The sequence below is a fragment of the Lotus japonicus genome, chromosome 3, assembly GCF_012489685.1.
Source record: "Lotus japonicus ecotype B-129 chromosome 3, LjGifu_v1.2".
In the NCBI taxonomy this organism is placed as follows: domain Eukaryota; kingdom Viridiplantae; phylum Streptophyta; class Magnoliopsida; order Fabales; family Fabaceae; genus Lotus; species Lotus japonicus.
Genome location: NC_080043.1, coordinates 22192422 through 22217294, shown reverse-complemented (window position 1 = coordinate 22217294; position 24873 = coordinate 22192422). Strand labels below are relative to the sequence as shown.

At 36.8% G+C, this 24873-nt stretch overlaps 2 protein-coding genes across 3 annotated transcripts; both read right to left on the bottom strand.

Annotated features, from left to right (window-relative positions):
* Positions 1-7421: 7421 nt before the first annotated feature.
* LOC130747559 (double-stranded RNA-binding protein 2-like) lies at positions 7422-11796 on the bottom strand. The gene is made up of 3 exons (XM_057600531.1): positions 11327-11796; positions 9385-9604; positions 7422-8732 (listed from the first exon to the last, which is right to left on the bottom strand). Exons 1-3 carry the CDS (start codon positions 11570-11572, stop codon positions 7771-7773), a joined length of 1428 nt encoding a protein of 475 aa, XP_057456514.1. The 5' UTR covers positions 11573-11796; the 3' UTR covers positions 7422-7770.
* Positions 11797-14050: 2254 nt separating this feature from the next.
* On the bottom strand, positions 14051-19642 carry LOC130748693 (vacuolar fusion protein MON1 homolog). Of its 2 annotated transcripts, XM_057601936.1 has the most exons (15): positions 19261-19642; positions 18270-18349; positions 18071-18142; positions 17897-17936; positions 17516-17617; positions 17209-17330; positions 16876-17008; positions 16707-16798; positions 16331-16412; positions 16181-16245; positions 15684-15977; positions 15479-15570; positions 14971-15035; positions 14484-14603; positions 14051-14370 (listed from the first exon to the last, which is right to left on the bottom strand). In XM_057601936.1, exons 1-14 carry the CDS (start codon positions 19552-19554, stop codon positions 14508-14510), a joined length of 1629 nt encoding a protein of 542 aa, XP_057457919.1. In that variant the 5' UTR covers positions 19555-19642; the 3' UTR covers positions 14051-14370; positions 14484-14507. The 2 variants fall into 2 exon arrangements, with proteins under 2 accessions (XP_057457919.1, XP_057457918.1); XM_057601935.1 differs by lacking the exon at positions 14051-14370 and having other exon boundaries at positions 14429-14603.
* Positions 19643-24873: the final 5231 nt, after the last annotated feature.

Here is a 24873-nt window from a genome sequence, read left to right as displayed (position 1 = left end):
CCGTCTGGTAGGTTCTGGTTAGAGAGGGTTGGCCTTCTTCCTCCCCGTCTTTCCCTGCTAGGTGAAGTGTGGGGCTTTGTTGGGTCTCCCACTTTTTATTTTGGTGGTTTGAGTCCTAATGTGCTGACTTGCTCCCCTTTGCAGGAGAAATAGATGGCGGGACGAGGGAAGAAGAAGGTCGATGAGGGGCCCAAGCGTGCGAAGAAAGAGCGGCCCAAGTATCCTCCGCTGAAGGGGGACCTGGCCCCCTACAACTGGTGTTGTAGGACGATTCTGGGTATGGCGTCGATCTACGCCAATGAGAACGAGGGTTACTTCCCGAGGCGTTAGTGGGTTTGGCCCAAGTATCCCCACAGACGGCGCCAATGAACCCGGAAGCAAACCCAGGTTCCTCGAGGAACGGAAAAAGGTGAAGTCAGAAAACGAGCTGAGACGGGCAGAGGAAGATTGGTCGTCCCAGGAGGGGTACCTGCAGGGAACTCCAAAGCTTAAGTCAGGTGAAATGGGATTTTGTGAGGCTTTTTGTTTAGAGAAAGTAAGAAAAATGTACCTGTGCCTGGAGGTTAGGGGCCTATTTATACCCCTAAAGGTCTCCCGGGTGGGTCCCTGGTTGGCAGGGGTTACCATGAGTGCCTAGGTATCGATCTTAGTTTCTTAACCGTCGGATCTCCCTGTGGCGGCTGACCTTCCGCAGAGATCTAACGGCCTAGGCTTCAAGCGGTCCCCCTTGTGTCCCTGGGATGTGACCTTTAGCCGTAAAGCTACCTACTTGAGGGACCCGTGATGGGATAGATGGTTTGGCTTGGCTTTTGCGTTCTCGGAGGTCGTTCGACTCCCGGTCGCTTATCCTCGGTCGGAGAGGGTTGGAAGTGATCGACGGAAAGGTTGAAGTCCGGTTGACGATCGGTCCGGCCGATCGTCCCTCTTCCCGGTAAACGCTTCAACGGAATGTCGCATAAATGCCCGATGGAAAGGGACTAGGACGGTTTCTCCCCGTCCTAGAACAATATATATGTTAGTGTGTATTTTAATCTTCATAATAATTGAAGCGGATAAAAATCACCACCACTAACGTAACATATATGTTAGAAAGATGTTCACGACTTTGATATGTTCACATATATTAGTACTATTATTATATACACAATACAACTTTGGTATTTTTTATTTATTTATTAAAGCATGTCTTTGGGAATGCATTGAACCGTACAATAGCTTTAGATTCAAAGGCGTATGAACTATATATATGAATGTCAAAATAGGGCATTTAGCAAGATACAAATGATAGGAGTTGGAAAAGTTGACATGTAAACATGCATTATTAGAAATTAAGGGAAGAAAAAGTGAAACAATGAAAATCTTTGTTTGGATATTAGAAGATTTTTCAATGACTTTGCGTTAATTCCACCCCAAGCATGCTAATAGCCAATATCCATGTTGTAGAAATTAGGTGGGAAAAGGTAAATGAAATTGACTTCCATCAGGAGGGAAAAGGCTTTCATGCTTCCATAGTATTTTGTCGGCACTGTTTTGGGGGCAATCAGCTTGTCTCTTCTTTCCTCTTGTTGAAAATGAAATGACTACACCTAATTAGAATGAGCCCTCAAATCATGCTTTAATATAAACTTATAAATGATAATGCCTTCAAAATAGTTTTGTAATATTTGGTGGGCAATGCTAAAAAATGTAGTTCCACTGAATAGACACGGCAGAGTGCGACATCTAGCAAATAATACTTCTAAAAAATTGCATTATATATATGACAATTTATTTGTCACGGTTATAAACCAGGAAAAAAAATATTTGAAGTTTTAGTACATCAATGGAATAGAGTATTGTTCCAGTACTTATTTAAAATGTTAGGGTATGATATATTTTTAGTTCATTTTGGAGAATACTAATATAATAACAACTGTAAATTAAAGTAAGACAAGTTAAGACAGAAGGTATAGAACACTCTTATTTTAGATGGCTAAAAGAGAAATTTCCTTTAAATTTAGTTATCATGTTGTACTTAGTTTCTATAAAATAGAGACTTGAAATGGTTAGAATTTTTTTTATCATTTAAATAGTTGGAATTTAAAATTATATTATTGTATCAGTTTGAAAACTTGTGGTGCTTTTAACCGCCATAACTTATTTTTCATTGTATTTTGGAGTTTTAAACTGTCACAAATTACTTGTTAGAATGGTACGAGTCTATCAATCATTCATTTTTCAGTTTATTCTTGTAATAACAATGTCAATTTAGTAACTGTTGAATTTATTTTTCTTTTTTGAGATTCAAACTTGTGCTATAATTTTTATTGAGGTCTAATTTACTTACCATTAGACTAACACCATTAGTCATCAGAGTTCATTATGTGAACTAACTATATAGAAAAATTTTCAAAATGTTATTTGAGGGAAAGATGGACCCGATTGAACCAATTTTGTTCAACCCTTGAGAAAAACATAAAGAGTACAGTTAACAGTTGTAGTGGCAAATAAATGAGTGTTGCATGGTCAAAAATGAAATAATAATGTTTTTTTGTTTTGCTAAAGATATAGTACAATGAGTGTTATATGATGAGATATATGTCAAAGTCAAATGGGAATATTTTCTTTCCTAAAGCTTTACAATAATGGGATTAACATACCTCCACTTTGTCCCCCCTTCTCAGATTGTTTTATCTTTCTTATTTTTTTCATAATTTAATTGATCTCCCTCCATCTTCTTCCTCCTAGTTCCTTCTTTTGCTTTCAGCCACTGCTTTTCTTTCTCATATAGGATTGGAATATTAACAGAAGTGACTCTGCCACCCTCGCAAAATCCCTTTTGGGCCCCATCTCAGATCCAATCACGTGGTCCCTTCCTGGATGGGCTGGTCCATACACATCTCTCATTCATTTTTTAATAATAAAAAATTGGTAAAAAAATGTTTAAATGTTGAACTGAGATATGATTAATTCATACTCTCACTTCATTTCTCTCGTAATTTTCTATTTATTTATTTCTTTCAATCATATTAGTCACCACATCTCTTATTTTTTTCTCTCATTATTTTATATACGAAAGTGATAGAAGTCACAAAATGAAATTTTGTCTCCACACTTAATGGTTAATGTTCCAATTTTTCCTAGGAGTAGATCATCTCATGTAAAAATTCTCTCGTATTTTCTCATGTGGAATTTTTGTGTCTTTCTCTTTGTTCATATATATTAAATAGGTGCTAAATAGGTGAGACCATGTGAATGTTAGTGAAGAGACACAAAAGCTTCAACATGAGAAACACGAGAAAAATTTCACATGAGAGGATCCTGGCCCGTTTTTCCTCCACCCATTTATGTGTCACAATGCCCACCTATTATAAAAATCAAATGTTCATTCTTGAGTTTCTTTGCAGTGTTTTATTCGTGCCATTTAGCATCGCTCTTTTATATATTCATTTATTTTCTCTACTTCATTTCCCCTTAAATAGGACTGTGAATGAAACACAAGACACTAAAAATAGAAAGTGCACATCTTGAAAATAATTAAGAGATTATCATATAACGCTTGTGCTTAACCTAATTTGTGAAAATTATTGAAAATAGATGAAAATAAGTTATATGTAAAACATAAACTCTTAATCATAAGTTAGCAAGAATAACTATACTTATGAAAATAAACTCAAAATAATTTATAGATATATTATAAACTATTTACATAAGTTCTCTAAAATACTTTGATAAGCTTTTTATGTTATAAAATAAATTCAAATAAACTCTCTCAAATGAGGCTTAAGCTTATGGTCTATTTTTAAGCTCTTTAAGCTTATTATAACAAAAAAATTAATATAAGTTATGAATATACATTTACCTACAAATAAACTATCAATCAGATTCTCAAATAAATTTATAAATAAGCACTTAGATAATAAGTTCTTAAGCATATAATTGACATATTATCCAAACGGTCCCGCAATATTTGAACATCATGGGTTGTAACATCCTTTAGACATATAAGTTTTATAGTGATTTTTAACCGCAATAAATTGTGAAGGAAAAAAACATATGATTGAGGGTATATGAAACCGTCACAAATTTCACCTATAAAATCATACACGAAACTTGTGGTGGTGTTCAAACACTGTCACAATGGTGTTTATGATTTTTTGTTCTTACTTTGTGGGTTTTCTGACGGATAAACAGCCACAAAATCTATGTTTGAAGGGTGTAGCTGTGCCCTCCGATCTGAAAATCATTTTCCAAATACACCATAAATCAATATATATAGATTACAGAACACAATACTGGTATCGTGGAAGTGGAGACTTGGCCCCATGAACTCAGCCACTAGGAGTAATTCATTTTTTATCACTCTCCTGCCATTCTCTCACAACTCCTTTACTTGTTTGGCACACTTAATATTTGTAATTTATGGCACCCATTTTTTTGTTGACATAATTTCACCTCCATGCCCTGTTCTTTTCACTATAAGAACTTTAGTATCCACAATTGGACAAAGCTGCCACTGCAGGGTCTTGGTAGTTGAGGGTGTTGCCTAAGCAAAACCATGCACTTGGTTTGAATGGAGGGTACCACACCCTTATCATGTCCTACTATCAACTATGCCCACCCCTCAATCCACGACATGGCAATTAATTTTCTTATTATTAATATCACTACATGACAAGCAAATTAATTATCAATGTATAACTACCTGATGTAAAAGGCATAGGTGAAAGGCCCAAAGGAGCTATTAGTCACTTCATGTAAATGTAATCACTAATGTTTGACAATAGAAATTAAAGCCTCAAAGTGCAGCAGCACCAGAAGTCTTATTGTCAGTTGTCTTATTATTTTATCTTTTTGGCTTTCTTTATATTGAAATCCCTCATCCCTGTGACCTTATGAAGTAACTCCACATTACAAACAAATGGTTCCCAATCAGGGTGCAAACAAACAAGCATTGATATAAATTCAAAGCATCTTACCTGTGAGTGAGATGCCCAAGGGAATCAAGGAGGGAACTGCCATCATGGAACTGTACCAGATATTACTATTTATTTCAATCAAAAGCCTATCTGGTTAGTTATAAAAAAATCAACTAATAAAATTATTTGATAAATACTTTTTTTTACTTATTTATAATCATTTCTAGATGCTACTTTAAGTTGGAGGTTGATCCAATTTAACCAGTGGTCTCAAATTTGAACTTTAGGTATGTAGTGTAGGTGAGTTAAATACTCCATCAGAGACCTATAGTGACATACACAAAATATTACATTAATTCTCTGAAACTCTTTCCTATAGCTATTGTAGTTTGTACTTGATTTAAGTTTTATGTTAATATGTGGATTTGAGCTCCCTATTGGTATGTTGTACTTGATTTAAATTTTCCGTAAATAAGATTTAGAATTTATCTTTTGCACTTAAAGCACTCTTGTACTATATATTCATTAATTGGATTGGGGTTCATGTATTGGTTGAGAAATTAATTGATGTACTAGATGTAATGATGAATTTGTTAATGATGTCATCTAGGGATAGGAGTAATAGATGTTGTGGCTGATTATAATATCCCATTGCTATTGCAATTCCTGCTCTCTTAGCAAGTAAACTAAGGAAGAACTTAATAACTTAAGTGTAATCCATATGTTAAGGAATTAATTCTTGACTGGTTTTGAACATATGACCTTCAAGTTTCACCATTTTGGACTTATTGAGAGCAAAATCTACATCACATCTTTTCTACATTATTAAAACTAAAGGAAGATTAGCTCTTTGGATCGTTGGAGTTCGAGAAATGGGAGTAGCATGTAGAAACTTATAATCATGGATGAGAGAATTTACAGATTTGGTTGTAAACTCGTTAATGAGGCCAAGCAATTTATAAGCATGCAGAAGGAAAGGGAGGTGTTGCTACAGAGTACAGGCTAGAAGTCCAGCCAGACAAAACAATGTTCCATTACAATAAATGAATGAAAATAGCCAATTAGATATTTTGGGAAACTCTGGGCTCAATTATAACATATATTTACACTTCCTGATTATTATGTTTTTAGAAATTAGGGCCTACTTCATATTATTGACTCAGGAAGAAACGTGATTCGACTTGTGAATATTTGGATACGGTTGAAAAATAACGGTGAAACCAAAATCAGGATGGACATTGGACAATCCCAAAAGTTAAGAGAAGTTGCTTTTGTTCACCGTGATTTTGGCTCGCCCTGGTTATTTGTTGTGTATCTGAACACACATTTAAAATTCTGTCCAATTCAAACATATGCATTAAACTAACACCAACTACCTCCCCACAAGTCATTCTGTAGTTCCATTTAAGTCTCCGACACAGTAAAGGTTCCAGATTACCCGGTTGGGGCTCTGCTTGTTTAATTATAGAATCTGAAAATTGTATCATACTGATTTACAAAGTGAAAAAGTGGTAGCATTTGAACAGTATTTAATCGGATCTATACAAGAAATGCTTGTGATTCAAAGATAGGATGAAAATGACTTCACAGGTTACAGGTAGGTGAGATGTTTCTTCTGATTTATTATTACTTCACATTTGAAAAATATGAGTGAGGGATTCAATTCAGTGATCAGAACGTGGCAAAGATGATTGAGAGAGAGGAGATGAGAATGGAAATTCTACAACAAAGGTAGTAGTGGATTAATACTATATTCTATTCTATGGAACTAACGTTGGATGTTGATGTCCCTCTTCATTGACAAAACAAATCACCATCAGCTTGACACGAGAAGGCATTTTGAACGGAGAAGGATAAAAATATTGATCCACATGAATAAAGACAACCTCCAGCAATCCTAGGTTTGAATTGGAGTATTACTCAAAGCTAATGTCAAGACAGTGTGTTAGGCTGAAGTTGTGCCTAAAAGAAGCTACAACTTGTAGTTTAGAAGTGATCTTAATGTCACCGTGTTGTCCCACAAAGTTTCCAAATATGCTGAGTGTAATGAAAATTAGTGTGAAGATAACGGATACTAATCAGAAAACATTGATCCACATTCTATGGAATGGAAGGCATACCTAGTTTTGGAACTTACCGGAGAATCCGATTCTACTCAATGTTGTTAATGGCAGAGCAAAAAACCCGCCATATTTGACAAGTAATGATGGCGGGTGGAGGATTATAGGTCACGGCGGAGAGTCAATAATCCGCCATGAGATTCTGCCATAGCAATTTAGATAACACTGATTCTACCCTTGTAGCTCCAGTTCTAACAATAATAGGACAACCTAATAAGAATTCTGTCCACTGACCGGGGTTAACATAGAAACTAAATAAGCTATTTCCGGTCCGTTACAGGGGTAAGGTTTCCAACAGAACTAGCATAGAGCTAGGTCTGGGGCTTTTCTTCTCCAAAGACATTCTCAGCTCACAAATCAAACTTACCATGATGGTTAGGCAACTATTGAGGTAACAGAAAAGTAAAGCAGAAATTCCACAACTGCACAAGCAATTGTAGAGTAATAATAATCACAAAAAGCGAGCAACAATCAAGCTTACAAACTAGCTGAAAAGCTATTCTAAGATATGGCATGCATAAATAAAGTAAAAATACCAGTAAATCTAATGCCAATTTGCTCTTGAATTTCACAGATATTTAACAACTGATGCTAATTAACCTGAGCGAACTGTCGGATTTAACGGGACAAAATGGGGTGAGGAAGGAAAAAGGAAGAGATGACTGAACATCACCATAGTATCTGAAACAAGCTCTAGATCTGCACAAAAGCATGATGGTGTTGCCTTCAATTTAGATCCACTCCAATAAATTTCAAATTTTCAGCTTCTCCAAGTTACGCACGGTCTCTGATTCTGATGGGCTGTTCTCCGTCTCTTGAACTCTAGGTGGCAGTTTATCTTGCTGACCAGGGGTACTAATAGTAGGTAGCTCTTCTTTTTGTATAAGAGAAGGTTCATCTATTCTTGTTGGTGGTGCAGCATATACAGGAATAGCTTGCTGAAAATTGACTGGTAGGCTGTTCTCAGCCTTGCCCGTCTCTTGAATTTTATGTGGCAGTATATCTTGCTGGCAAGGGATACTAATAGTAGACAGATCTTTTTGTATGAGAGAAGGTTCATCTTTTCTTGCTGGCACTGGCGGAGCAGCATATACAGGAATAGCTTGCCGAATATTGACTGGAGGAGCAACTCGTACAGGAGGAGCTCGTATTACCTGATGCACTGTAGGAGGTGGTGGAAGGGGTGGTGCAGAGAATACAGGTACCATGTTCCTTACAGTCACTGGAGGTGCAACCCCATGGCAAGGTGATCTCATTTGTCGTAGGGGAACATAAGGTGCTGCTCCTGCCGCAGGGAACTTCAGGGGACGGAATACCCGGCTTTCCAGAGCAGAAGACTGTGGTGGCACCCCAGATCTGTCACTGGTTGCTGCTGCTGGTGGATATTTGCTTCGAGGATTATCATTAGCTGTTGCAAAAGAAGGTTTGCTTCGAACACTGTCATTTGCTGTTACCAATGAAGGCCTGCTTCGAGGTGCTGCCTTTTGGCAAATTAGAGGAAGGATCTTTGATGTTTTGGGGGGTGGAGGTTGAGTACTGGTTGGCCTGGGACTTTGAATCTGAAACTTCTTCTGAAATGGAATTGGAGCATTTGGATCAGACATTGCCATCTTTTCCTTCAGACGGTAGTTCAGTAAAGCCCGTGCAATAGTGATCTGTTCTAGTTCGTCATTGTTCTCTGGTTCACTTGAAGAGCTAGCAGTCTCTTTGGCCACTGGTGAGAAAGAAAACTATTGTCAATTCATATTCAATCATTTCCATGGAAAACTGTAAATCTGACTCAAACAGGAAACAAAAAGGTTGTTCAGGACCTGTTTCATTAGTAAAAAAAATTATGTTTTCATCTCTTGTTTTCAATTTCAATTACAAAATTGTCACCTTTTCACTTTGTTTCATGTTTTCAAAATTTTATATGGAACACTATGCAACTTTCTATTTATTTATAATTTTTACCGTTTTCTATACAAAACTTGGAAAATAGAAAACAAAGTGGCCTTCTTGTAATTAAAAGTGAACATAGAAAAGAAAAGTAAAATGTTTTTACAACCCAAACAAACCCTAACTTGCAGCAAAGACATGTGAAAAGCTTTCTCAGACATAATTTTAAATAAAATTTAACTGGGGATGAAAATACTTCAGTGTTAGGCATCTAAAAGGCACGTTAATACTGTGTTGAAGATCATATTGGCCCTATCAGAAATGAATCACATGTATTAAAAGAATCAGAAAACACAGGGAAAACAGGCTTGAGTTGATACTCCCAGTGTTCCATTTTGTAGTCAAAGTATAATGCTACATTCAGAGGACAAATAGATATTTCTGTAAAAACAATTAATTTTTTAGAGAAAAGCGAGACAGCCACTTACATTGTTTTAAAGATGACCAAGCCGCCATAGCAGAATTTTTTTCAGCTTGTTTCTTATTCTTGGCAGGTTCACCAGTAAATGTGATTCCAGCCAACTCCACTATTCCAGTAAAAACAGGTAAATGCCCTAAGCCTGACCTGAATGTTGTGTATTGAGGCAATGGAGCCCCTACTCTCTGTGCAATTTCCTGTAAGAGATTCTTGTAGACTCCAGTCTCATCCTAAGAAAAAAAGAGTATGATAAGTATATGGACATTAATAAACATATTAACAATGGTAACCAGGTTAACAGAAGAACATATTTTAAATAGAAATTATCCTTTAATGTGAATACAATACTTAGATTTGAGACAGATATGTACCAAAAAAAAGATTTGAGACAGATAAGTGTATGCATACTACATAAAAAATATAGAACCCTGCACCATATGCTGGGGTTACTACATATTCCCCTTTAGAAGACAAGGGGTAGATCAAGGACTCATAGAAGAAATTGCAGAGAATGTACTACTTGGGTCAAATGGTGAATCAAATATATTATTTGACCGATTTTTGTTTTAATTGGCAAATTGACAAAAAGCACTAGAAGTTTACAGAAAAGTGAACATTTTACACGTTATACAGCAGAGTAGCATAAATTTCACTCCTGTTCTTAGAAACACATTCATGTTATCTTTCACATAGGTACATCTAACAAAGACTACCACATCTTATGAATGATTATACATATCAATTGCAAATTTGCACTAATAATCACAGGTTCAATACCACAACTTTCTTCTAGAAACAACAATTATTGGTAACATTGTGACTCTAACAAGTTTGAATAAGAGGATTAACACAAATGGGGCATGAATAAAAAACTACTGCATTTCACCTCGAATACTACTGTTGCCAATTGCCCAATTATGCCATAAAAATACCAAATATCCCCCCCCCCCCGACTCAGCAGTTCTCATCCAAACTCACTTTGATGAAGTTCATTGTTGTCCCTTGTCTTGTCAATACAATAATAGCCTTTATTCAAAATGAAAAATTAAACAATATCCGGATTCAAATGCAACACTCAAAATGAAAAATTAAACCATATCCGGATTCAAATGCAACTGCAACTGACAGGAATGATGGCTTAAATAAAAACCAGATTGCGAATCTGGGAAATTTTCCAACTGCCATGCTCTATCCATGACCTATCTTCAGCAACATACATAATTCAGATAATTAGCACTTCGCCCAAACAATCACAAACAGAGAGCAGAAACATACATGTCATTCCTTATATCACACAAAAGCGCTAGACACTAACACTACAGCATTGTGCCGGTGCATGAAGTCAGCATCAAGTTATAAATCACACCCCAGACTAACCAAAAGCTGTTCATGTTTCTACCCTCACATAGCAATTTTCATTTTCATTCTCGGCAAATAACAGTAGTATCATCAACACTTGAAAAACACTGAAAACTGAAAACCTTAGCTCTGAAACAAAGCTCCTCACACAGAATTGCGGTTCATTCCACACTTCACTGCACACACAGTAGTAGTCTACCCACTCACCACCACATGATCCTACAACCAACATTTTCCAGTTCACCCTGTTCCTACCTTCTCTCCAATCAAACAACTCCAAGGGCACTTCAGTCATTCCACATCCCAACCCAACCGTGCCTAAGAGCAGCGCCGGCGTGACCCACCCCGTGCGACGGCGCGATACCACAACCACAAGCTTCCCCTCACCGAGAGTCACTCACAATCAGAAAACAGTCCAAGCTCATCAGCACGCGCACAATAGCAAACAGCACGCGCACAATAGCAAACACCTTTATCATCATTTTCCATTTTTGGTTCCGTTACAGTAATCAAGCAAATAGAACTGAGAAAAAAAAAGCAAAACCCTAAAACTAAAAGCAACATTGATACACAAAGAGAGAGAGAGAACTCACGAGGATCTTAGCGGCGAGGGAGTGAGACGGACCACGGTGGGAGAGCGAACTGAGAGCGACCTCAGCGGCGGAGTGCTCCGCCTGACGGAGAGTATTGCAGTAGTGAGGACTCTCGAAGATCTCGCCGTTGAAGTTGACGGTGGCCTTGAACCTCGGCGCGTGATCAGGACCTTCCCGAATGCAAGTGTAGGAAGGAAGATTGAAGCAGCTTCGCTGCGCCAGCTCTTGAAGCTGGTTCTTGTACATTTTTCCCCTCCCCAATCTCACTCACTCACTTCGCTCAGAGCCAACAAAAATGGTAGCCGGAGACAGATCGGACCACCCGATTCACCGCCGTCTCTGCCGGAAACCGTCGCCGGAGAGATTAACAGAATCTAGGGTTCACTGAAAGAGGAAGTGAAGGTTAGAGAGAGGAAGAAACTGAAGTAGTAGAAGAAAGGAAGAAGAAAGCAAAAGAGTAGAAAGAGAGAGAGAAATTAACTACTTTATTTTTTTTGTTTGGGAGTGTTAATATTAAATATTAAAATATACTCAAGACGATATCTCAGTTGGCAATACAGATCGAGTGTGTCGGAAGAAATCTCGTGTTCGATCCGGCACAATAATCTCGGGGGGAGGTGTGAGACGAAGCTTTAACTGTGACTAAATCTCGAATCTGGCGGTGTCCAAAGGGTGGCCTGGTACCGGATGTTTATACGAAAGAAATATTAAAAAATTGAAAGTTATTTATTGCGTTGTTGTTGGGAGTCAACTTTAACGTTAAGTTGGAGCAGTGCATGGAAGGGAAGTGATGAATTTTCTCATGTGATCCAAAACTATATAGTAGAGTATTTACTTCACGCTGTTTCTTGATTGCAGTAACGTTCATTATTAATTAACATTTATATACTTTACTATAGGAGTAGATCTTAGTTGCCTTATGTATTTAATTTATTTAACTTTATACTCAGACTTTGTCTTGGTTGCCTCAAAAGCCTTCACCATGCATTCACTCACCACTAGGGAGTGTTTACACGACAAAGCAGACTTTTTGAACTTGCCGTTTTGGTCAAATTAATTAAAGTGTCGACTTAAATATACTTCTATTTCTCTAAAAATTACTCCTTTCATTTATTAAATAGTTTTAAATTCTTTAAAAAAATTATATAATTTTAAATTATAAAATATAATAAAATAAGAAATTATTTTATTGAGACATTTCAATAATACAATTTTCTTTGTGCAAATAACTAATGTTAATTAAATTTAATAATTGATTTAATAATTAACATCTAATAAATTTTAAAAATTAATAATCATTAAGTTTCAAATATTTTAAATCAAGTAACACATTTTAACATCATCAAATAAGTTACTATAACATTTACCAAAAAAATAAGTTACTATAACATTTTTTTAATAATTTTTATTCATAATAAAGTAATTTTAACTTTTTTTGAAATTATAAATACATGCGTTTTTGCAGCGTCTTATTCTTGTCATAAATGACATCTTTTTTCAATTCTTTTTTTTTTCACTGAAAAGTAAAAAAAAAAAAATCTTGTCAATAATTAGGCCAATAGATAACTAACACCTTAGCTTTAGAGCTTGGTATATATTTTTCTTACACTTGGAATAAAAGCTTGGTATTTTTTTTTTTTGAAATTTTTAAAAGTGAATAAATAAAGAAATAAAAATTTATATTGAGAAATGAATTTTTCTTTCTCTTGCAAAACCATTACCTATTTTTTAATGCATTCAAAATAATTAGTATATGCCTTACCACTGATATACTAAACCACCTTTATTATATTTCCATGACGGATGTGAACTAATTTCATAACCAAAGTTTATACTTTAAATTTTGCAATTAAATACATTAATAATCTTAACAAAAAATAAATTAATATTCATTAAATTCTCATTATTTTTTAGTGTTGTAAATTCTCATTACTTATTACTTTATCGTATTAAATTGTATTATATACTTTTCTTTTAATTTTTCAACTTTACTAATTGATTCAATCTTTTTCCAAAAAAACCCTAAATTTCTTAATTTGGCATGGGGAATTTATGAACCAGGGTTGTAATTTTTTTTAGAGAAAAAGTTTGATGCACCGACGGTGTCAAGTTTTTTTACACCGTCAACCAATCAATTGTTGAATTATGTAAAAAAAATTGTTTTAGTTTTTTAAGCTTTCTATCCTCTGCAAGGGTGGAGGTCGAGCTGTTGCGCATTTCTTGGAGCTCAACCTCCACAGTTGAAAATTCTGGATCGGTCCACGAACCAATGAAAAATCTAAAAAAAAGGTATAAGAATACTACAAATTTCAACCAAAATTCGAAAAATATAAAAACAATATAAAAATACAAGTTATTTAATATAGTTGTATTTACAAGAAAAACATAATTTGCTAGAGCTGTTGCTCTTTCCCTTCTCATATTAATATAATTTTTGCTTTAAGAAAACTTCTTCAAAACAAGTTTACTTATAATGTCGGTAAAATAATATCTATTTTGGTCTTAATTTAAAATATATCATGATCTTAACCTATGACATTTCAACATCTCAAAACAAGTTTACTTATAATGAGCTTGTACAAGTGTATTAATGAACCATGTTGCATTTTTTCCACCAAAACTTTTGATATTTTTTATTTCTTGATTAATACTTGTTTATTGAAAAAGCAGAAAATACATCAGGTCTAATACAATACATCATCATATGAAAAGCTTTCGTCCTTATATATTTAAAAATAAGAAGCGAAAAATGAAGTAAAATAAAATATTGGATGGATAGAAACCTCATCCTTTTTATTGGCCATGTGATATGTCCTAGGACCTAGAAGTACTAGTCATGCCTTGTTTTTCAGGGAAATGGTCCTTTTATAGTTCAGCACTTCAAGAGCTACAACACATGCCATATAGTAACAAAAAACAAAAAAAATTCAAATACTTAGATCTTTATGTACCAGAAGCAGTAATCATCCATGATTCATGTACTCTCACAGCTGATGATGATGATGGCATTAGACTGAGATGTTTTGGGCATGACACTTAGCAAACTGATAATATAATAAATTTTCAACAAATACTTCATAATAGAAATAGATGAAAGGAATATAAAGAAAGGAGAAATTCTATAAATTTTTACTGTATTAAATAAACACTCGCGTACATGTTTACAGTGTTTGATAGGAAATCACCATGAAAAGGGGCTAACTCCTAGCAAAAATATTTCATTTTCCACATCTTTTACCCATTGACACACCCGGTTGCAAGTCTTTATTGCCAAGGCCTGCATATGCTCAATGTGCAAAAAAAGTAAGAATCTATCCAACCAGAGTACAGAAATAAATGCAATTTTTATTCCCCAGTCTCTCGTTTGCAACCTTTTCCCAAACAGTTGGACCAAAGATGTTTAGTTTCTTTTGCAGCAACCTTAATGATGAAAAGAAGGCTAACAATGACATTGTTCTAACTTGTAATATGCAAAGGGTATACGATGGTAGATTTCAAACATACAATATTTCATGTCATGTCTTCATTGGATGCTAATTATGAATATACACCTACTACTGGTGGAAAATGTAAGAACTATAGGACATTCACATTTTTCAAATAAACAAATACTGAGAACTCTTGTTGGCAAGCAGAAACGATACCTTATCTGCAAGGGGATCAAACGCAGCATAAAGCTCAAAATCCTGTGTTACCCAACAGAGCAGAACTGCCACATAAAAATTAACTCACTAGTCTGAGCACTGTTCAGTGAAGCATGCAAATCAAAGGAACTAGCAAAGCAACTAAAACAAAAAGGTGAATTCTGTGGAGAGGTAGATCACTCAAGAAGTTGGGTTTTCACAAAAAGAATTGATTTTTATCAGCATAATAAAAAATATACGCATGATTCTCTAAATACACCTCACAGATAACATGGGGTTTACTTTTCCATAGAACCACTCTTTCTGAAACATCCAGGATGAACATTGGAAATAAATGCACAAAAGGGCATATCCCCCCCCCCCCTCCCCTTCTTCCCCAAAAGGAGAAAACCACAGTTATAGAATTCAAAATAAAGAATTTCATCAGCTCGTAACTATAGACTCAAATATCATATATCCACTCATGTTTGTATTATAACTATGAAGCATGGATCACAATGATAGTTACCATAGTTTTCATCCCTTCTAAACTGAGTTTTGTGTGGCCCAATTCCTTTATCATGCATGGATACAAAAAGTTTCTGATACGCTCTATACAATCTGCAACAATAAAGGTGGGTTATGCTTCTGAGTTCTGACATGAACATAAATGCATAAATAAGAAAAAGGCTATAGCAGCATAAAGGTCAAACAAGTATTCGTAATATAACTACCTTTTCTGCTGCTGAGGAGTGTTAATAGGCGGTGAGAACTCTGAAGAAACATATTGATCCAGATATATGCTGCGATATATGAAATGCCACAACCCAGCAGCACCACCAATGCCAGAATTTGATTCCCTCAATATTTCAGGAGAATCTGATTGAAGCCTATGCTGGCCCAAATGAGAAGATGATCCAGAACGAGGTAAGGGTGGCAGATCCTCAACACGCATCCCACCTTCTAACAAGGATGTCTGAACTTCACGAAGTATATTTGACTTCAAAAGGACCGTTTCGATACGAATCCTATGAAATGGCAGGTAATTTTTTTACTCACGAAGGAGATATATTGCTACTAAGAGATTCAACTCAAGATCTCTTCGCAATGAACCATTACACTCTTTCCTCTTTATTTTTTCCTTTTATTCTCTGTTCTTTTGGTTTTTTTTATTTAAAAAAAAAAACATGAACCCAATAACAAGTGGTCAGATTATTATACCATAATTTACCTGCAATCCTTAAGATGGTAAAATGCCTCAGAACTAGTCGTCAACAACATCAGGTATGTGTTGTCCTGCCAGAAATATACATAAAGCTGTGTAATTTGAACTAAATGTACAACATATGGCCAATTGTTCATGCATTAAAACTTGACTTACATCAAAATAGTGGATATAAGCGTACAAAAATGCCAAAGGATTGTATCTTGGCAAGCAAACAGGAGAAAATGCTTCTGATGTCCTGCATAATTATAGCCCAGAAAAGATAGTAAGAAAGTACACAATGAAATGTTAAATCAAAGATGTCAAAAGCCCAAGAACTTTGCTATTGTACAGGATTTTAGCTCTTTTGCTGCATGTAGAATTGATAAAAACCAGTCAAGTAGAGTGAATAAAAAATCTATACTATCAAACATCAACTAGACCGAATTAAGAGTGCAGCTTTTTTTAGTTAAGCTTGAATTCAGAGCGCAGTTACCATCAAACCATATCTGAGATGCTATCTGAAAAATAAAATAATGTTAGTTCCACTTGCCTAAAGGATTCTGATGACATGACAAAGTTGGACAACAGCAGCATATCATCAGGATGAAGAGAGGCTTTCTGAGCACCAACTAGACTAATTACCTGCCTTCAACCTTTAATTAGACACTTTATCATTTTATGCAATCATATAACTAGGCAAATTAAGTACAGAACTAAACCTTGTGTCTGCACATCAGTACTGCAAACAGAACACCTGAATCTGCAACATCTTGCAAGATAGCACCAGCAGCTTGCCTTGTCCCATACGCAAGAGGTAGACAAGTATAGGCATGAAGAAATGTGGCTGGATTCCTGAAATAATTGCAAATACAATGTTCACTACTTAATCACGTATAACACTAAACACAAACAACCTTAACTCCCCAATCTGCCAAAAAAACACAGATGACTGTAAAACATAACATCTAAAACACCCCTATCTTGGAGAAAAGGTTATATTATTTTTCTTTTAATACAATAAGACCAGACATGCACAGAGTAGAGAAACAAACCAACTAAAAGAGTGGATTAGTGAAGAGAAGACAATATCTGTTCCACCAAGCAAGGGTGACATATCAAACTTTGAATTCTTCTCAAAACATCTGTTTACTGACTTTGTTAGTATTACAATAATCTGCATATGTATCAACAACAGGGACATATCATATAACTGTTACTTGAATGGCTGCAAAATATGCAATAGTATGTTTAGAAATGTAGAAACTGGAAAATAAGGAAACATTGAGCAAGAAAATGAATCCAGAATTCCAGATTTTATTTTATTTGATTTTGGTATACGAGTGATCAACTCAATTATACCTGACCATAAATAAGATCCAACTGCCCCCTTAATGACTCATAAGGCTCTTCTGTGCAGCTGATGCAGACTAAGTAAATTGGTCCTTTGACAAGAAAAACAACCTGCACCATAACTTTAAACTAAGATTTCATAACACAATACCTTGCAGATAAAATTAACTTTGGCAAAAATTGACAAAACATAAGATGAGCAGCTCAGCAATCAAAAAGCAAAACAATATCTAGTATAGATAACTTACAGTTCAAATATAAGAAAGGATTAGAATTTCATTTTGCATAAGATACTATTTATGGGGCAAGAAGTACTAGCTTATAAATGCTCAAATTAAACTATATATTCACTAATAAAAACTTTTACAGGGAAGAAATGTATGAAGAGACCTGATGCTTTCCAGCCCTCACGAATTTGACACGATCACCTCTGAAATTAAAAAAGAAAAGTTCAAAAATTCCTCTAAACTTATATTCAGATAATGAATCAAACATATTCAGGACTACTCCAGTAACCAGAAGCTAACAGGCTATAATCAGCCAAAACAAAGATAGATACAATACCCATTCTCCACAAAGGAAATGATTGCTTGCAAAGTTGCTGAAAAACCAGCAAGCTTGTGTTCATCTCCGTATCTGGAATGAACAAAAAGTGAGAAACAAGAAATAGAGGAATGGGGCATGATATTTCAGGCTGCAATCCTAAAATGATATATGAACAGAAATTGATCGAAGCTTATCTGAGTAGTTGATAAACACTAACCTAGAATATATTGGTTTGCCAGAATGACTCAGAACAAAGAAATGCTTCTTCCTTTTCCTCCATGAAATGGAAGCATCGTCCTGCACTTTATTCATTAATCAAACAGAACATGATATTACAGGTATCTTCAGAGTAATGCCTCACAGGACATGAAGTTGAAAATAAATGCCTGTATGAGTAAAGCTAAAGTACTTAAAACAGAATTGCCAAATGGCTCAAGTAATCATATTATCTATCACAGTAGAGTGGAGTTCGCAAGGAAGTTAATGTTTGATACTAAAACAATATGTAGTCATGGTTGTATAGGACGCAGCTTCATTTCCCATTTTTCCACACCATTTCTTTTCATTTGAGTATTTTACTCATGCATTCAATTATGCCTTGCATCCAGAATTCCAAATACAACAGAATATCCTCATATGTGCTCCCCCCTCCTCTTTATTTAACTACAGGTTCTACTTATGTAAACAATTCAAAACCTCGACCACCATATGGAAATTTGAGTGAGTTTAAAATGGGATAATGTAGTTGTTTGTGGATGGACAAAAACCCTCTATTCCCACACTTAATCATCATGGAAGAAATCTAGGGAACAACAGAGCACAAAGAAGTGAAGTTTTGAATTCATTAGTCTTTTCTTTTCTAATTTCTAAATCTGCGACTGGAACTTCGAAATCATTCATTACAGACTAGTTCATTATAGTGATTAGTGAGCCATATGGAGGCAAGCATGTCTTTGAAAATAATCAGTAACTGCATGAACAAACCCAAATTTAAGCTCAAAATTAACACTAAATACTAAAACAAATGAATTTCCTCTACCAATTAACTTGATATTAATGCAAGGTTACATAGATCAATCACAATGGCTACCACACAATTCTCCACGAAACTGCAACAATCACTAATCAGAAATGGTTACTAACTAACAAGAACACAGTGCAGTGCGGTGCAAGCAAGTTTGAAGTGAGCAAATAGGGAATGGGAATACCTCATCATCATCGTGATGTGGTTTTTTCTCAGGGAAGCTGGAGGCTCCGGCGGAATCATGGATCGTCATCTCCTCAATTTCATGGCGAACGGTGCTCGTGGCGGTGGTGCTAGGGCTCGACGGCTCGGAGGAGGGTCGGAGGGAAGATCCGTTGGGCTCTTGATGCTCGCCGTCGAAGAGGCTCAATGAGAGGTGCGGCAAGTGGAATATGATCGGAGGACTAGGTCCGTCGTCGGAGGTGGTGGAACTGGATGACGTAATGGAGTGGTTCCGCCGCGTCTCCGGTGAACTCATTGCAATAGCGTCGCCGTGAAACAGAGAGAGAAATGAGTCCCTCGTGTTTATTGCGTTGCAATGCGATGCGTCCACTGTCCAACGCGCCACGCAGTGGTGACTGACACGAACCGTGATATCGGGCTGGGTTCACACATTCCTCATGGGCCGTGGCCCAAGACTGTAATTCACCCATCTGAGTAAATTCACACATTGGCCGCCGGCCTCGTACCGCTGAGAGCGTTGACATTGAGTGAGAGATTAGTCTTACGACTATTGGTTGTGGATGTAAGATCAAGGTTTGATCAGTGGTTGCATCTCTATATTTTGATGATTACAATTAAGGTTTGTGATGATGAACAATTGTGGTACCCTAACGTTTGTCTTTTTAAGTTGTGACAAACAGGTTCTGAATCTGACCCAAGCCTATTCGTTCAGAAGAAGAACCAATGGTTACTAAAAAGAGAGCTCTTCATCCTACCATGTTCGTTCTGAACAGTGGCAAAAGCTTCAGAAGCTCTGAAGATGGAAGCTCTCAAGAAGATCTGAAGAACTCAAGTCAGAAGTTCTGAAGGCCAGATGTTCCAGTGGAACGGTCCATATGCAGAAGACTCAAGTTCTGAAGACTTACAAGAAGTTGGTTCTGAAGACCCAAGCTATTCTAGCTCTGACGATCAGAAGTTCTGAGGAACTTGTTCAGAAGCAGAAGTTGCACGGTCAGAGGAATCCAAGCTTCAATCTGACGATGATCAGAAGCTTCATCAACGTTCATCTGAAGCTCCTTCATCTCAAGTCAACTGGTGAAAAGACATGTCACTATCACAGTACAACGTCGTACAAATCTCAGTCTGTCCGCCACCTACCTTGTACAACCTAGCAGTCTGATATTACAGAATTGCCACTCCAACGGATAAAACCCTAGCAACGGCTACATCACAAGTCTTGGAGTATATAAAGGCTGAAGAAAGAAGAAAGAGGCTAAGAAACTTTGCTGAAAATATTCAACATATACGAACCATTCTCTTAGCATTATTTCTTCACTGTTCTTAAACTTCTGAGTTTACTATTCGCTTGTTAGAAGCACTCTTTGTAAACCCGAAACCTTTTACATCATATTGTAAAGTTCATCAAGAGACCAAGGTTGGTCGGATCTTGAGAGGACTGAATCAAGGCTGATTCAGTATTTAGCTAGTCTTAAGAGGATCGATAGATCAGCTTCTTAAGAGGATACTAGTGAGAAAATCAGTGAATTGTTAGTCACTTAGCAGGTTGCAAAGTGCAGTTGTAACACTCATTGATTTTAGTGGATTGCCTTCATCAGAAGAAGGAAGAAATCACCTTCACAGGTGGACTGGATTAGCTTGAGCTTTTACCTCAAGTGAACCAGGATAAAATACTCGTGTGCTTTACTTCCTATCATTCAGCACTTAGTTTTTATCTTTGAGTTTTGAAAAAGCAGAAAAAGTATATCTAAGATTCAAAAACTCTATTCAAACCCCCCCTTTCTAGTGTTTTTCGCACCTTCAATTGGTATCAGAGCTCCGGTTCTGATTTTAACACCTAACAGTGTTCAGTGATCCAGAACCTTGTGTGAAAAACAAGCAATGGCCCAAGCCAATACTTCCGCTGACAACAATAACAACAACAATCAACTCAGAGCACCAATCTTTGATGGTGAAAAGTTTGAGTACTGGAAAGATAGAATAGAATGTTATTTCCTTGGCACTGACCCAGATCTCTGGGATAATGGTCATTGAAGGCTATACTGATCCAGTAGATGCTTTAGGAGTGAAGATCCCTCGTTCTGAAATGACTGATGCTCAGAAGAAGCGTTTCAAGGATCATCACAAGGCGAAGTCCATGCTATTCAGCTCAATATCATATATTGAGTATGAGAAGATCTCTGACAAAGAAACTGCTAAATCCATCTTTGACTCCTTGGTCATGACGCATGAAGGAAATGAAGAGGTCAAGGAAACCAAGGCTCTTGCTCTCATACAACAATATGAGCAGTTTAAGATGGAATCTGGTGAAACCATTGAGGAGATGTACTCGAGGTTTCAAACTCTGATTGCTGGAATCAGAGTGCTAAACAAGGGCTACTGTACTGGTGATCATGTCAAGAAGATTATCAGAAGTTTGCCTAAAGAGTGGAGAGCTTTTGTCACTGCCCTGAAACTCTCCAGAAATCTGAACTCGTTGAAGTTAGAAGAGCTTGTGAGTCATCTCAGGAGCCATGAGATTGAAATCAAAGGAGACAAGCCTCAGAAGAAAGACAAGTCTATTGCTCTTAAGTCAAAGTCTGACAAAGCAAAAGCTTATCAGGCAGAAGAAGAGAACTCATCTAAAGAGCTATCAGATGCATCTGATGATGAAGAGATGTCTCTCTTCACAAAGAGGCTAAGCAAACTTTGGAAGAACAGACATAGCAAGGGAAAAGGACCAAAGAGAAGCTCAGGAAAATATGAATCTTCATCTGGTCAGAAGAAATCATCTGGAAAGGAAGTCACTTGCTTCGAGTGGAAGGAATCTGGGCACTACAAGAGTGACTGTCCCAAGCTTAAGAAGGACAAGAGACCTAGAAAAGTCTTCAAGAAGAAAGCCCTCATAACCTTTGATGCAACTGATTCTGAAGAAGCTGAGTCAGAAGAAGATGAAGCTGTGGAGGCTCTAATGGCTACCACTAGCAGAGGTGCTGAAGCTTCAGAAGATGATTCAGACTCTGAAAATGATGATGAGGTATTCTCTGACTTTTCTCTATCTGAGCTAAGAACTGCTTTATCTGAAATAATGAAGAAACATGATATTTTGCTAAATAAGCATAAAGAGCTTAAGAAGAAATATGCTGCTAAAACCAGTTCTTCAGAAGTTCATGAGAAGTCAGTCTCTGAACTCATGGATGAAAACTATATTCTTATTAATGACAATGCTGTTCTTCGTGCTAAAAATGATGTGCTAGAAGATCAACTTGCATCATCTGATGTTAAGTATGAAACAAAATATGAGAAAGCGTTTCAAAAGTTCCTTGCAAAGGGCATAGACAGAAGTCTTATGGCTTCAATGATCTATGGCATGAGCAGAAATGGGAACAGTGGTCTTGGCTACTTTCAATCCATGAAAGATGAGTCAACTGAGTCCAAACGCGAACCCTTGCATAAACATTTCGTTCCCGCTGGCACTGTCATTCCAGAAAAGGCTACACCAAAGATGGTGAAATCAAAAGGGAAATTTAAACTTGATATGTCTAAATATTATACTCAAGTTCCTCTGCATTATCCTCCTGTTGCACCCAAAGTTCTAAGAACTTCTGGGAAAACTAACAAGAAAGGACCCAAGATGTGGGTACCTAAAGCAAAAATTATTCCTGTTGCAGACATCTTATGCAGCTCAGTTAAGACACCTGTCATGGTACCTGGACAGTGGATGCTCGCGACACATGACGGGCACAACGTCTATATTCCAAAAACTGACACCGCTTAAGTCAGGAGGAGACGTTGGCTTTGGAGGAAACCAGAAGGGAAAAATTATTGGAAAAGGTTCCATAGGAGATGGAAAAACTCCAGTTATCAATGATGTACTTCTGGTGGAAGGATTATTTCACAACTTGCTCTCCATAAGCCAAATTGCTGACAAAGGTTACGATGTGATCTTCAATCAAACTGAATGCAAAGCTGTTAGTCAAACAGATGGATCCGTTTTATTTTCTGGGAAGAGAAAAAATGATATTTACAAGATCAGATCCTCTGAAATGCTATCTCAGAAGGTCAAGTGTCTCATGTCAGTTAATGATGAGCAATGGATCTGGCACAGACGCCTAGGACATGCAAGTCTCAGAAAAATTTCTCAACTTAGCAAGCTAAATCTCGTCAGAGGATTGCCTCATCTGAAGTATTCATCAGAGGCTCTATGTGAAGCTTGTCAGAAGGGTAAATTCACCAAGAAGCCTTTTAAAGCAAAGAATGTAGTATCTACAACAAGGCCCCTTGAGCTACTTCACATTGATCTCTTTGGACCAGTGAAAACTGAATCCATTGGAGGAAAGAAGTATGGGTTAGTCATTGTAGATGATTATAGCAGGTGGACATGGGTAAAGTTCCAAAGGCACAAAGATGAAACACATACTGTGTTTACCAACTTCATTACCCAAGTTCAGAAGGAGTTTCAATCTTCCGTGATTACTGTCAGAAGTGACCATGGTGGAGAATTTGAGAACAAAGCTTTTGAAGATTTATTCAACTCTCAAGGAATCTTTCACAACTTCTCTTGTTCTCGCACTCCTCAACAAAATGGAGTAGTTGAAAGAAAGAATAGAACTATTCAGGAGATGGCACGCACCATGATGCAAGAATCAAGTATGGCCAAACACTTCTGGGCAGAAGCAATCAACACTGCTTGCTACATCCAGAACAGAATCTCCATTAGACCAATTCTGGAGAAAACTCCTTATGAGCTATGCAAAGGAAGACAACCTGACATCTCTTACTTCCATCCATTCGGAAGTACTTGCTTCATGCTCAACACTAAGGAGCAATTGGGTAAATTCGATTCTAAAGATTTAAAATGTTATTTTCTTGGTTATTCTGAAAGATCCAAAGGTTTTAGAATTTATAATATTATTCATCAAACTGTTGAGGAATCCATCCAGATTAGATTTGATGATAAGCTTGGCTCAGAAAAGTCAAAGCTGTTTGAAAGATTTGCAGATTTAAGCATTGACTGTTCAGAAGCAAATCAACCAATAAAAAGCCCAGAGGATGTTGCTCCAGAGGCTGAAGCATCTGAAGATTTTCCAACAACTTATGATCCTCTTCAGAAGAAGAAAAGAATAGTTGCTTCTCATCCAGAAGAACTGATCATTGGCAACAAAGATGCTCCCGTCAGAACCAGGTCTATGCTCAAACCTTCAGAAGAGACTCTTCTGAGTCTGAAGGGATTTGTGTCTCTCATTGAGCCAAAATCAGTTGATGAAGCTCTTGAAGACAAAGGCTGGATTCAAGCAATGCAAGAAGAGCTAGATCAGTTCACCAAGAATGATGTATGGACCTTAATGCCTAAACCTAAAGGGTTCCATGTCATAGGAACCAAGTGGGTGTTCAGAAACAAGCTGAATGAAAAAGGAGAAGTAACAAGAAACAAGGCAAGACTGGTAGCTCAAGGCTACAGTCAACAAGAGGGAATTGATTACACTGAGACCTTTGCTCCTGTAGCAAGGCTTGAAGCTATAAGGCTACTGATTTCCTTCTCAGTAAATCACAACATCATTCTTCACCAGATGAACGTCAAAAGTGCCTTCCTCAATGGCTACATTTCAGAAGAAGTGTATGTCAAGCAACCTCCTGG

What these genes read in the sequence shown, in the direction of transcription:
- LOC130747559 (XM_057600531.1), bottom strand. Translation starts at nt 11,572, where the DNA reads ATGTACAAGAACCAGCTTCAAGAGCTGGCGCAGCGAAGCTGCTTCAAT. An exon ending in CCCTCGCCGCTAAGATCCTC is followed by an intron (nt 9,605 to 11,326) that starts GTGAGTTCTCTC and finishes TTTTTTTCTTAG; the next exon opens with GATGAGACTGGAGTCTACAA. An exon ending in TTGGTCATCTTTAAAACAAT is followed by an intron (nt 8,733 to 9,384) that starts GTAAGTGGCTGT and finishes CTTTCTCACCAG; the next exon opens with TGGCCAAAGAGACTGCTAGC.
- LOC130748693 (XM_057601936.1), bottom strand. Translation starts at nt 19,554, where the DNA reads ATGAGTTCACCGGAGACGCGGCGGAACCACTCCATTACGTCATCCAGT. An exon ending in CTTATATCCACTATTTTGAT is followed by an intron (nt 16,246 to 16,330) that starts GTAAGTCAAGTT and finishes TATTTCTGGCAG; the next exon opens with GACAACACATACCTGATGTT. An exon ending in TACCATCTTAAGGATTGCAG is followed by an intron (nt 15,978 to 16,180) that starts GTAAATTATGGT and finishes GCCATTTCATAG; the next exon opens with GATTCGTATCGAAACGGTCC.